This window comes from Ochotona princeps, chromosome 11 (genome assembly GCF_030435755.1).
Source record: "Ochotona princeps isolate mOchPri1 chromosome 11, mOchPri1.hap1, whole genome shotgun sequence".
NCBI lineage: Eukaryota > Metazoa > Chordata > Mammalia > Lagomorpha > Ochotonidae > Ochotona > Ochotona princeps.
Window position 1 is genome coordinate 2,118,224 of NC_080842.1, and position 14,599 is coordinate 2,132,822.

The 14,599-nt window shown below is 37.9% G+C and overlaps 1 protein-coding gene across 1 annotated transcript; it reads left to right on the forward strand.

Moving 5' to 3' along the window:
• The first annotated feature begins 2,631 nt into the window (after positions 1-2,631).
• Positions 2,632-3,351, forward strand: LOC101535170 (vomeronasal type-1 receptor 90-like). Its single transcript, XM_004599663.3, has one exon. The coding sequence runs from the start codon at positions 2,632-2,634 to the stop codon at positions 3,349-3,351; it is 720 nt and encodes a 239-aa protein (XP_004599720.3).
• Positions 3,352-14,599: the final 11,248 nt, after the last annotated feature.

Below are 14,599 nucleotides of genomic sequence, written 5' to 3' on the forward strand. Positions count from 1 at the left end.
CTATATGTCCGTATCCTTAAATCTACATAGAATACAAACGTTATGGTATATTTACTCATAAAATAACACTTGTTTATTTAAGATCATTTATTTCATATAATAATACTTAAATAATTAATAGTGTAATCAAAATGGAAAATTGGTAGTTTTTATTATTTTTTTCTGAGTAATCTTTGTGGCTTAGCAGCTACTGTGGACACCAACATCCAATTTGAATGCAATTTCAAGTTCTGGTTATTTCATGCTCTTGATTCAAATTGCTGCTACTAATGCTCCTGTGAAGCAGTATTGAGGGCTGAAGTACTTGGACCTCCTATTCACATGAAAGACACAATGGAGTTCCTTATCTCTAATGTTGGCCAGGTCTATGTAAAACTTACTAGACATTTGGAGCAGTAAATTATTGGATAGAAGATTCTGACACTCTGTCTTTCTCTGCGTGTGTGTGTGTGTGTGTGTATCTTTTTTAAGGTTTAATGCATCATTTTAAAATATGTTTTCTGTACAAACTAGTCATCAAGTTTGTACAAAAAGCTTTTCACTCTCATACACTTTCTCTGTTGCATATATACATCTATGCAAATGCTTGATCATCGGTCTTTTGATTACTGGCCAACTTAATTGTGGTGTTTTCTTCACTATGATTTGTGATTCCATAAATATTTTGGAGATTAATATAAAAGCCAGAAAAAAGAGGGTGAATATTATTCATAATTTCCATCTCCTGAACATTCTCTGGGTCCTCGCCTTAGCCCTAGACACCCCTTGTTGCCACTTCTTGCAGTGAGAACTGAGCTGTATCACTTCAGATCTTTGGAAGTGTTTACTATGTTTGAAGGACCAAATCCTCATTTACATCATAATTAAACTATAACTGACCAAGACAAACTTTCTTCTATGTCATTTTTTTCCAGGTAAATAATGTTTATTATAGGTTCAATGATTCTTCCATCAGGCCATGGCCAGAAAACTCACATAAGCTATGGAACACAAAGTTAACTTTGAAGTACAAGTAAGTAATAATAATATTTTGAGTCTCACATAAATGACAAATTATATTGAAAACTGTTGATTGTTAGATTATGGGGATTAAGGCAACTTTCAAGGGAAATCATGTAAATACTTTCAGTAACCCGTCAATGTTCATTCATAGTAACCAGATCACTTCTCACTAGTTTGTATACAATCATGAACCTCATAGGGAAAGGAAAATGTTTGATAATCTATAGGACCAAAAATTTTTTCAGGACTTGGTGTACATTCACAGAATGAGGGACATGAATTACAGGGAATTGGCCAGTGTTTCTGTGGTACAAAAAAATATTGAAACTCTTACCCAGTCTGTGTAATTTTTATTTTTACTGAATTACTCAGAATGTATGAAGAAAGCCAATAAAAGCTCATATCTATATAACCAAAAATTATTACACAGATCTATTTCATGCTTAAATATATTATTGAAATTGAATTATTACGTTCTTCAAAAATGCAAATAGTTGGGCTCAGCATAGTGGCCTAGCAGCTGAAATCCTCTCCTGGAACATGCTGAGATCCCATATAGGCACCGGTTCTTATCCAAGCAGCCCCACTTCCCAACCAGCTCCCGGGTTGTCGCCTGGGAAAGCAGTTGAAGACAGCCCAAAGCCTTGGGACCCTGCACCCATGTAAGAGACCTGGAAGAAGTTCCTGGATCCAGGCTTCAGATCTGTGCAGCACTGAACATTGCAGTCACTTAGGGAGTGGATCTTTGGACATAAGATTTTCCTCTTTGTTTTTCCTCCTCTCTGTATATCTGATTTTGTAATAGAAATTTAAAAAAAAACTTAAAAAATATAAATAATCAATAAGGTAGTCAATTTTATCCTGAATCTGTGCTGTGATGAGACTGCACATGCAAGTTTATGGAGCAATCAATTATGAGTTATGATACATCAATATTTTTGTTGATCAGATTAAACCTTTGAAGAAAATTCACTGAGTGCTTAGTCAACTTTGCAGTGCATGCTTTGTTAAGTCATTCATGTCATGTGGTTGCAGATAGCGCATTTCATCTGTCATTCATTCCTAAGTGCAAATTACATACATCCTGTTTGTGTGTGGGGGTTTCAGAATATACTTCAAAATATTTAGAATGGGAAATTAAAAATAAGATTGTTCTGTTGCAGAATTATTTTGATATTCCCAAATGGAGAAGTCCCCGAAGCCTTCAAAGGTAAAAAAAATTTCACTTGTTACAGAAAGGCTAGTGCAGAAGATTCACCTCCAGGAAATACTATTAAGAATTTAGGACTCATTATAAATCACTGAGAAAAATGAAAAGGCTTATTTTTTATGGTTTTCATGAGAAAAAAGATCACTAATGGCATAAGGTCTGTTTTTTTCTGTTTTATAGGTGTCTGAGATTTTTTTCAAGTATGCTGAGATAAACAAAGTCTCACTTATGCTATCATTAAAAAATGTGTATTTTTTCCAAGCTGGCATTGGAATTTTAGCCAATGCCCTCCTCCTTGTCTTCCACATAGTCACAATCTACCAGGTTCATAGGCCAAGGCCCACAGACATGACCACCTGCCACTTGGCTTTTGTCCACATAGTGATGCTATTTACTACTATGGTTTTATATCTAGAGATATGATCAAATCACTAATATTTACAAATGAATTAAAATGTAAGCTTTTGCTCTGCTTGAGTAGAGTTACAAGGGGTCTCTCCATCTCCACCACCTGTCTCCTGAGCATCATCCAGGTCATTACCATCAGTCCCAACTCCTTCTACTTGTCAAGATTTAAACAGAAACTCAAAAAACATGTTGTCATTGCTTTCTTCTGTTTTTGGTGGTTCAACCTGTCGTCCAATAGCAACATGATCATCTATGCTGTAGCTCATTCCAACAGGACCAATTTACTCAATGTCAATAAGTACTGCTCACTCTCCTCAATGAACTCCACCATCATGGTGCTGTTTATCACCCTTTCATTATTCCAGAATATCTTTTCTTTAGGGCTCATGCTGCTCTCCAGCATGTGCATGGTGATTTTCTTGTGTAGACATCAGAGAAAATCTGAATATCTTTGCAGCATGAGCACTTCCTCAAGAATCTCACCAGCAAAAAGGGCCACCCATACTGTCCTAGTGCTGGTGAGTTTCTTTGTGATTATGTATTGTGTGGATACCATCATCTCATCCTTCTCAACTCTATCATGGAACTATGAACCAGTTCTCCTGGATATTCACAGGCTATTGGGAAATGCTTATGCTACTGTGAGTCCTTTGGTGCTCATTAGTTCTGATAAAAGAATAATTCACCTTATGAAGAATGTGATTGATATGATAAAAGTCATAATGACTTAAAGAAATTTTAAAATGCAAATTGTTTCATTAGTTAAATAATAAAAATAGGAATTTTTAATCTAACAGAGTATTTGACTTGATTTTTCAAACTTCTTTATTCTTTTAAAATTAATGCTATCAAAGTCTATATGCCTCTTTCAGTTCTCCATGTATTGAAATTTCTGTCCCTTATAAATTCACAATATGATGAAGGGAAACATTTTTTTTTTCCTTTGTGCTCTTGTGAAGCTCCTTTTGATACCTAATCCCAAGCTTTAGGATTTTTGTGGATAGCGTCAAGGGGAGAAATTGTTTTCAACCCCTCAAGCAGAAAATAAAAGTTCAGGCAGTAGAATCATAGAAAATCATACAATTAATGAGCTCCTGTTAGAATGACAGTGTATTGTTCAGATGACGCTACACAGGGCAGGAATAATGGAGTTGTATTGTTAATTTGGAAAAAGAAAAAAGTCAACAACTATACTCCACCCAAGTGAAGGTACTCTCATAAAACAAACAAAAAAAAAAAAAGAAGTTAGTATTTCCAAGATTAGAGCAAAGAAAATTAATCGCTGTTACACAAGCCTTAGAGAAGCTTCTGTAGTGAATTTAAGCATCGAGACAAAAGGAAACTACTATCTTGAAAGAGATGCTTGATGAGCATCAATACAAAGACTGTTAGTAGAATTCAATATAGTTTTTTAGAAAATCAAATCTAAGAGTACAACACAAGGACCATCCACCACGGCCAAATGGGCTTTATCATAAGTATAGAGGGCTGAATCAAAATACAGTCAGTGGGCCAGATATGATGGCTTAGTGGCTAAATCATTACCTTAGCATGCAACAGGATCTAGAAGGGCCACCAGTTCATGTCCTGGGTGCTCCATTTCCCATCTAGCTCCCTGCTTGTGGCATAGAAAAGCAGTAGAGGATGGCACAAGGTCTTGTGGCCCTATAGAATGGAAACCCCAGAAAAAGCTCTTTGCTCCTGACTTTAGATCATCTCAGCTCTGGTCAAAGTAGCTACTTGGGGAAAAGACCAGGAAATTGAAGATCTTTCTGTTTGTATCTTATCTCTGTAAATCTTTCTTTCTATTTATGTAATAAAAATAAAATAAATCTTTTTTTAAAAAAGGACCCATTTAGTAACTATAGTAAGCTACATCTACAGGTTGAAGGCTAACAATTAAGATTATCATCTCAGTAGTTGTAGAAAAGGCATTTGAGGAACTCTGTCATCCATTCATGCTGAAAATTCTCAGAATCAATATTGAAAAATCCTAGAAAACATCTTCAGCAAATATCATTCTGAATAGGGAAAAAGCAGAAAGTAGTTCTACTTTCTTCTGGAAGAGGATGGAATATATTTTCTCTCTGCTCTTATTCAACATAAAAGTTTTAGCTAAAGATGTAGGATAAATGTAACATGAAAATACATAGATATAAAATATAAAATGCTTATGAAAGTGAAAGGAAGATGTGAAATTATTCCTGTTTCAGATCACATGAACTATTCATCTTTAGCCAAAGATGTAATATGGAATATATCAAATATATGGAATAAATGTAATATGGAATATATAGATATAAAATATAAAATGCTAATGAAAAATGAAAGGAAGAAATTAAATTATTCCTGTTTTAGATGCCTTGAGCTATTAATAAAAAATCTCTAAAGATTCTACCAAATTTTTTTGGATTTTATGTGTGAGCTCATTAGAAGTTTTAGAATATGAGGGCGGAGTATCAAGATGACACAATAGGGTTAGGACACATTTATACAGATGGAGACTCATTAGACAGGGTGATGCAGAAAGGGCACATTCAAAAGAATAAGAGACCACAGGCCAATGGCAGAGGGGCACATGGAGACTGATGGACACAGGAAAGCATCAGAGACAACGGTGTTGTGCTGCAGTGACCAGATAATCTGGTGGTAGTTAATGAGCGTGATCTGAGCTTCACTGGTGGCTGGATCTTCACCAGCAACCAGGTGGGAAGGAAAGTGCACCGGGAGCTCAAAAGGTGAACCCAGGCAAAGAACTGCCTGTCTTGTTGATTTGTTTGATTCAACTAGGATCAGACAGAAAGCACCAGATAAGAAACAGTTTCTGCAGGAACAGGGTTGATTTCATAGCCCAGAGCCCCATATAGCCACATTGGGTGCCATTTTGTGTAAGAAGGTGAAGGTTTTGGGACATGACTGCTTATGTACTAAGCTGGAAGCGAACTCATTTCTGGCTCAGTGCATTGCACTAATGTGACATTCTACAGGTTCCACCCAAAACAGGTCTTGATAGGCCACAGAACTAATGGCCAGCAGAGTCAGAACTCCATAAGTGACATCTAAGGCACCCCATTTTGTGTAGAGTGGTAAGGGCTTTGAGACTGGAGGGACAGCAGTGAGCTGTGCCTGCCCTGAGCTGGGGAGTGAGATTACTTCCAGATCAATTCATTGCAATGGTCCCACATGGAAAATAATGCAGACTTTTGCATCCTATGAGTCAAAATATACCCGAGTGACTCTCAGTCCTAATGGCGAGCACGTTCTGGCAAGATCAGCACCATCAACAACCCAGTTATTTAGGACACCTGGTGTCTCCATAATCCTGAAAACCACTTGAAATAGAATTGGGGGAGCTATGTGCATGCAACGGTGCAGCCACAACACGGGTTCACAGAGGGCGGAGAGTGGTGACCCAGGAGCTGGGGCTATGGAGACGATGGTATGGTTGAAGTCTAACACAAGAGCCCAGACCTGAAACTTGCTGTAGAGAGTGACATAAGTGACCTCAAACAAAGAATCAAATGCCAACTACAATAAGCAAAATTGAACTGCAGACCTTTGGATGATACAGCTTAGAGGCCTACCTTAACGATAGGTATCTGATAATCAGAAGTACAATGATGAAGAGCAAAGGAAGGGATAGAGGTGCAATGAATATTACTGAAGACTTCCCTGCAATGGGGCAAAAACCTTTTTCAACCACAGAGTTAACTGAGAAACATCAAGGAAATGGAGGCTACAGAATTCAGAATAGTTATAAAGCTTCTTATCAACAATGAGAAGCACATATAAGAGTTAAAATAACTTAATACATGAAATAGCAGCACTGAAAAAATCAAACTGATTTATTGGAAATGAAGGATCCAATGGAGCAAATTAAAAATTCAGTGGAAAGTCTCAATAATAGAATGAATAAAGTAGAAAAACAAAATTTGAGAACTGAAAGATGTTTTTTGCACCAAAGTGAAACAATAAAAAAAAAATCTGGAAAAGAGCTGGATAAAACTAAAAATGTGTTTAAGAATTAAGCGACACTCTTAAAAGGACAAATGGAGCTATGGGAGTTCCAGAAGACACAGAAAGAGAAGCTTGGTTTAGAAATGTATATCATGTCCAGTCTTCTGCAGAAGACTGGATAAGAAAGCTATGGTTCATCTACTCTATGGATATTACTCACCTATTAAAAAAAACAAAATGCAGTTCTTTGTGGACAAATGGGCCAAACTGGAAACCATAATGCTAAGGGAAATGAGCCAATCCCAAAAGGTCAGATACCACATGTTTGCGTTAATTTAAGAGGATATGATGTTATGTAAAACATGTTATTTTATGTATATTATGTTATATGTTGTGTACAAACTAAAACTGAGTTGACAATGAGGTGATCACAGAAGATGGCTAAGAAATTGCAGTTGTTTTTAACATACTAGTTACTCAATACTACAACTATTAGTTACACAAAGAAGCTAATTGCTGCGGAGGGTATGTTGGATCGGGTTGATAATCTGATGGTTCTGCCCTCAGACTGGACAGGGTCTTCCCAGGAAGCTGAGGAACTAGATTGGACTATAAGATGTTGGACTCTATGTTTAGTTTATGCTTGCAAAGAGGGACTCTCAACTGTACTTGATCAGTGGATATGCAACAAGGTGGAACATTCCACATGGGGGGAATGTAGGGGGAGGGGTGGGGTGATTGCCAGTTCCAACAAAACTGTATCACATAATACAATGTAATCAATGAAAAAAATAAAATATTAAAAAAAGAAATGTATATCATGAAATAATAAAGGAAAACTTCTATAATCTGGAAAAATTTGTGACATAGAATACAAGAGGGTCCTAACAGGTTCATCAAAAGTGATCTTCACCACAACACATGACCCATATTCTAAAAACAAACAAAAATGACAGCCAGCAAATCATTCCCTTATGTTTGAAAATGAAAGAAAATTCTTACATAGCAAAGAAAAGCTTGAAGAATATACCTTTTCCAGACCTGCAGTATAAATGATGCTTGAAGATGTTCTCTTAACAGAGAGAAAGAATAGCACCTACCAAAACCAAAGGCAAATATGAACACTATGCAAGTAAAATAACAGAAGATTAAATCAAAGAAAGCAATTACTAAAATGACAGGACCAAGTTGCCATATATACACATTAACCCTGATTGTAGAAGGCTTAAACCCATCAATCAAATGACATAGATTAGTAGACTGGATCAGAAAGACAAAACCCATCTATCTGTAGCCTACAGGAGACACATATCACCAACAAAGATCAGCAGAAACAGTATCATGGATGTTGCTCTTTTTGCTTTATTTACATTTCTCCAAAACAATTTTTTTCTCAAAGTCTTCATTGTCTCATAGACCATACAGTAGCATTATTTTCTTCAAAAAAGTACTTGAATTTCTTCGTCATTTCTTTAGCAATACATTATTCATTTAGTAGCATGTTATTGAACTCCATGACATTCTAAATATCTCTTTTTTATTCTTGTTGATATTCTTTTATGGCTTTTAATTTAAGAGGATGTATAGTAACTGTGTAATGGAGACTATTATATTCAAGATGTGAGGATACAATGCAGTATGCATCTGTGCTTCAGGATCAAAGATGAATTTCCAATAAAACTGTAAACTATATCATGACAATAGGATGCTGGACTCTGCCATTGTCCATTCCTTGCAATGATGGACTTATGACTGTTTTTTTAAAAAAAAGACTATTTGAAAAGATGACAATTTGGAAGATAGTACCAGTACCTGTATATTGTAATAGTAGTGCAATCTCTAACAACCTGTATCCAATGCAATAAGATAATGCGATATAATCTATAAACCAACAATTAATGTCAAAATACTCAAGATCTACATCGAAAAACTGTAAAACCTACTATACCCTCAATACGCTATGTTAACCTGTAATGGGGAGGGAGTGCAGGGAAATCTTTCAGGACCATAAAAAGAGTGAGAAAAAAGTACAATATAGCCTATCAAGATCAAATCTGGTAATTCATAGACGACAGACTCAAAGTGGCACTAAACAACAATAAAACTACTATACCAATGCATGACGGGGGAATCGGGTGTGATCCTGACAACCTCTTAACAGGAAGTCATGTGCATGGAGCAGGGGTCACTCCAGAGTGGAGCAGGTGGAAAGGAGGAAGCTTGGATCCCAACCATGAAGACTCCCAGAACTTCACCACAAACTATTAATACGAGCAACAAGGACTAGATCCCAACTGCCAAGGAGGCCACAGGGAATTGGATGCCCTCAGAGGCCGAGTACTCTGAGGTCACCCACCCCCAACCGGAGCTTCTGCAGGGGATGGAAGAAGTCCAAACACTACCGTGCAGAAATCAACGTCATCGGAAAGACACCCAGAAGCCCTGAGCAGACAGCAGAAACAAAAGAACAATAAACGTCCTTCGGGACCAGGGAGGAGAGCTTTCTCTGGTCTGAGCCTGGCTCCACCTCTGGACCCCCGCCCTCCCTCGCAATGACCATTGGGATCACTCTGAAAACCCCTCACAGCAAACAATCATACAAACTAAAAAAACCTAAAATAAATAGACAAACAACAGAAAGTAGAGGTTGGAATCTGACAGGAAAGAGCTGGCGTGGATTGGCTCATGCCTCGCTGCGTGGGACACAAAGATTAGTCACCCCTCACCATGGTGCTGAAAATTTTCCTGCACACCTCCCCCCCCAAAAAAGTTCTGCACCTTAATTGTCGACAAATATCTTGTTAGAGTTGCAAGCCAGTCTAGATTATCGTAAAATCTGCCAAGATCAACAAAATTATACTTCAACACAACAAATGGCTAAATACTAAAATGAAATAGACACGAGACAGCTGAATGGTACCTTATAGCCATTTTAAGGTATATAGCAGCCGGTCCTGAATATGAACTAAAATTGAAATGTCAATGAGCTAATCATAGGTTGTGGTTAGGACTTGCTTTTTTTTTTTTTTTTTAACATACTGGTTACTCAAAACCATGTCAAATCCTTAATATTGCAAATTGCTGTTGATGTTACATTGAGACTCTTAATTGCCTGGGATGATATTCTACCAGCTCTAACTTCGGACCAGAAATGGTCTCCCCAAGAAACCGTTCAACCCATCTGGACAATAAGTAGCTGGACTTTATGCTTGGTATATGTTTGCAAGGAAAGAATCTTGATTGAATTTGAACTGTAATACTGCATCAAGGTGGAGGAATCCACCAGGGGAGAGGGAGGCGTGGGGAGGTGTGAGGGGATTCCCAGAGCCTATGTAACTGTCATATAATGCAAAATAATTAATAAAAAAAGTAAAATGATCAAGTACCACCCCTGAGACACTGTGGGTTCCGTAGGTGTCCCCACACAGAGTCAGAAAACCCCCTGTGATGTCACAAAGATGCCCAGTTGGACCACAACTCTGTGACTCAGGTCTCAGACCTTGAACTCTCAAGCTACTTCCTCAAGCCCTGGAGACTTCTGGAAGCCTCATTCTGGGCTTCTGTCCTTATTGTGCTGGGACCCAGAAGCCACATGTCTGTGAATTCTGGGATGGTTGATCCAACCTCCTGAGCCTCCATCTTTTCATGATGGCAGGTGAGCTCTGGTGTCAGGGACTGTAGGGGGAAAGTCCCTGACTATTTGACAGAGACTCATTGGTAATGAGGAGCTGACCGCAGATGTGGTGCCCTCAATATTACCACAGAAGTGGACGTGGTAATCTCTGACCCAGGTACTTGGTTTCAAAGTCCACAATTGGCAAAGAGGGTTTTCAAGACCCTCCCATGCAGATAACAGCTGTGTTCAGGTGTGAGAGGATGACCTTGCACAACATGGAGCAGACATGAGAACAGTTTAGTGTATGACATTCCAGGGAATGCTGCTCTTTGATGAGATTTGTACATGAATTCTTGTGTGTATGTGTGTGTGTGGGTGTGTGTGTGTGTGTGTGTGTGTGTGTGTGTGTCTATCCTGTATGGGCATGCTCATGTTCAGTGTTTTTCATGTAGTAACAGGAACAAACAAAATATCCCTGTTCATTTGAAGCTACCATTGCAGGAAAACATCTATGAGGGGAAGAGTCAAATACATCTTGTGAGGATGATGACAACTCCTAAGGGATAATAAAAGCATTTATAGAGGATCAGCTGGAAAGACAATCAACAAGAACTTTCATTTCAAGTGAGTACTTCTCAAATTCCCGCAGCATTTTTCAAATTCCTTAATGCCTTGTAGACTCTGTTCGTGTTCTTAATTTGATGAACTCTTGCTTTGACACAATCCAAAAAGTGAACTTGAGTGGATTCTCTCAATTCCCTAAATGCAATAGTTGAAGGAAATTGTAAAGTCTCTTAAACTTCAGTGAGAGCACACATTTTAGAATTTAGTGTTGAGTCCTTCAGCTCATTTCTTAATGTACCTTTAATCACTTTTATCCATCCAGTTCCCCATGATTAAACATAAGTATTTTAGAGGTAGACAATCCCCCTGTTTAAATCCTTCTTTTATCTGTCTTTTCTGCTTAGGTTCTTTCTGAGATTCTGTTTATTGGCCACCTAGACACAAACATCCTTTAGTTCTTATCAGTTTTTCTTAATCTCAAAAAATAAATAAAATTAATAAATCAAATCTGTCTATGAATATAATGGATGGGAGTTGAAATTTTAGATGTATTTTGGAGTGTTGAAATCATGATGATATAGAATCTCTTAAAACACCTTACATTTATTTCACTATACTATGATATCAAGAACTTTTTTAGAATTTTTATTTTCATTTGCATAACATACACCAGATGCTTTTTTTAAAAAGCCTTATTTTATTTTTATTAAAAAGCCAGATATACAGAGAGGAGGAGAGACAGAGAGGAAGGTCTTCCAGCTGAAGATCCACTCCACAAGTGACCACAGTGCACAACAGCTGGTTAAAGTCCTTGCTTTGTACATGCTGGCATTCCATATGGGCATTGATTCTAATCCCAGTGGCCCTGCTTCCCATCCAGCTCCCTGTTTGTGGCCTGGGAAAGCAGTCAAGGAAGTCTGAAAGCCTTGGGACCCTGCACCCATGTGGGAGACACGGCAGTGACTCCAGGCTCCCGACTATAGATTGGTGCATTTCCAGCTGTTGTGTCTACTTGGGGAGTGATTCATCAGACAGATCTTCCACTCTGTCTCTCTTACTCTCTGTATATCTGCCTTTCTAATATTAATAAATGAATAAGTGAAAAGAAATAACACTAAGCCAAGCATGCAAAAGCGATCAGAGAACATATAGGGGAACAGAATTCAGACTCACTGCTAAATTCTCAGATAATATGATGAAAGTCTTCGAGCCATAAGAGAATGAAATGGCACTTTCCAGAACACATCAGTAAACCTGTAAACTCAGAACAATATGTCCATCAAAGCCCTAATTTGTGCTTAAAAATGAAATACTTCTACATTAAAAAGAAGTTAGAATATTCCAACTCTAATCCAGCCATAGAAACACTACTCAAAAATGTCCTGAAAAAAAAAAAAGGGAATTTAGCCACATTCATCAATGGCAAAATCGAAGATCTTCTCATTAAAGCCCACAAAAGAAGTCAAAGTGAAGCAAAGAAAACTGAATCTCAAAGCGGCAGGACCAAATTATATACTATCATTAATTTTTTTAAAGATTTTATTATTATTGGAAAGCCGGATATACACAGAGGAGGAGAGACAGAGAGGAAGAGCTTCCATCCAATGTTTCACTCCCAAGTGAGCCACAATGGGCCGGTGCTGCACCGATCCGATGCCGGGACCAGGAACCTGGAACTTCTTCCGGGTCTCCCACGTGGGTGCAGGGTCCCAAAGCATTGGGCCGTCCTCAACTGCTTTCCCAGGCCACAAGCAGGGAGCTGGATGGGAAGTGGAGCTGCCAGGATTAAAACCGGCGCCCATATGGGATCCCGGGGCTTTCAAGGTGAGGACTTTAGCCTCTAGGCCACGCCGCCGGGCCCAATATATCCTATCATTATTAACCCTGAACACAAATGGCTTGAATTCATCAATCAAATGACATAGATTAACAGAATGGATCAAAAGTAGCACTTATCTATGTGTTGCTTCCAAGAGACACATCTAATCCACAAAGATACACAGAATTCGAAAGTGTAAGGATTGGATAGGATATATTGCAACACTGGAAAGGAAAAAGAGACAGTGTAGACAACCCAACACCAGATTATATAGACTTCACTCTGGAACACACTAAAAGAGATGAAGTGGGACACTACATAGTGATAAAGGGATCCATCCACCAAGAAGAAATAGCAATAATAAATGTATACACATCAAATATTAGACTACCTACCTATATGAAACTATGATTAATGGACATACGGTTAGAATCACAGATTCTAGTATAATAAAAATTGGGAGCTTAGCTTCCCATTAACCTCAATGGACCGATCAACAGAAAAGAAACTTAAGAACAGGCATTAAAATAAATATATTTAATCGATACATTCTAGAACCTTTCATCCCATGGATACAGAACATATATTTTTGTCATCTGTACATGGAATCTTCTACAAGATGAATTATATTATAGATCACAAAACAAGCCTCCACATTTTTATTAATTGAAATAATCCTTTGCACTTTCTCAGATGAACATGGAGGGAAATTAGAGATCAGTAACTCAAAATAATCAGGAAATTTGTAAATTTTTGGAAGTTTTTTTTTTTTTTTAATTATTTATTATTTAACTTCAGTAATTACATTGTATTATGTGACACAGTTACATAGGTACTTGGGTTCTCCCCACCCCTCCACAAACCCTCCCACCATGGTGGATTCCTCCACCTTATTGCATAACCACAGCTCAAGTTCAGTTGAGATTCCCCCATTGCAAGCGTATACCAAACATAGAGTCCAGCATCTTATTGTCCCGTCAAGTTCAACGGTTTCTTAGGTATACCCTCTCTGGTCTGATGACAGAGCCAGCAGAGTATCATCCCAGTCAATTGAAAGCTCCAACATACCATCAGCAAAAATTTACATCATTATGGAATTAATTGACATAGTAATGAGTAACCAATATGTTAAAAGTAAATGCGGGTTCCCAGCCACCTTCTGTGACCACCTCACCTATACTTCAATTTTAGTTTATACACAACATATAACATTCAAAACATAACATGTTATACATAACATCATATCATCTTAAATTAAGGCAAACATGTGGTATTTAACCTTTTGGGATTGGCTCATTTCCCTTAGCATTATGGTTTCCAGTTTGGCCCATTTGGCCACAAAGAACTGCATTTTGTTTTTTTTAATAGCTGAGTAGTATTCCATGGAGTAGATGAACCATAGCTTTCTTATCCAATCCTCTTTTGATGGGCATTTTGGTTGTTTCCATGTTTTTGCAATTACTGATTGTGCTGCTATGAACATAGGAGTACATGTTGGTTTCTCATAGAACAAGTGTTCTGGATATATTCCTAGGAGTGCTATTGCTGGATCATACGGTATGTTGAATTTGAGTTGTTTGAATATTCTCCATACTGATTTCCATAGAGGCTGTACCAGCCTGCAGCCCCACCAGCAGTGGAGTAGGGTTCCCTTTTCCCCGCAACCTCGCCAACAAGTGTCGTTGGTGCTTTTATTCATGTGGGCCAGTCTTACTGGCGTTAGGTGGTACCTCATTGATGTTTTAATTTGGATTTCCCTTATTGCCAGGGAACTTGAGCATTTTTTCATATGTTTATTTGCCATTTGGGTTTGTTCCTTTGTGAAGTGTCTGCCCATTTCCCGTGCCCATTTCTTGAGTGGGTTGTTTGTTTTGACATTTTGGTTGTTTTGTAGCTCTTTGTATATTCTAGATATTAGCCCTCTATCACCTATGTCGTGTGCGAAGATCTTCTCCCATTCTGTGGGTTGCCTTTTTATTTTGTTGATTGTTTCTCTAGCTGTACAGAAGCTTCTTAGTTTGAT

What these genes read in the sequence shown, in the direction of transcription:
- LOC101535170 (XM_004599663.3), top strand. Translation starts at nt 2,632, where the DNA reads ATGATCAAATCACTAATATTTACAAATGAATTAAAATGTAAGCTTTTG.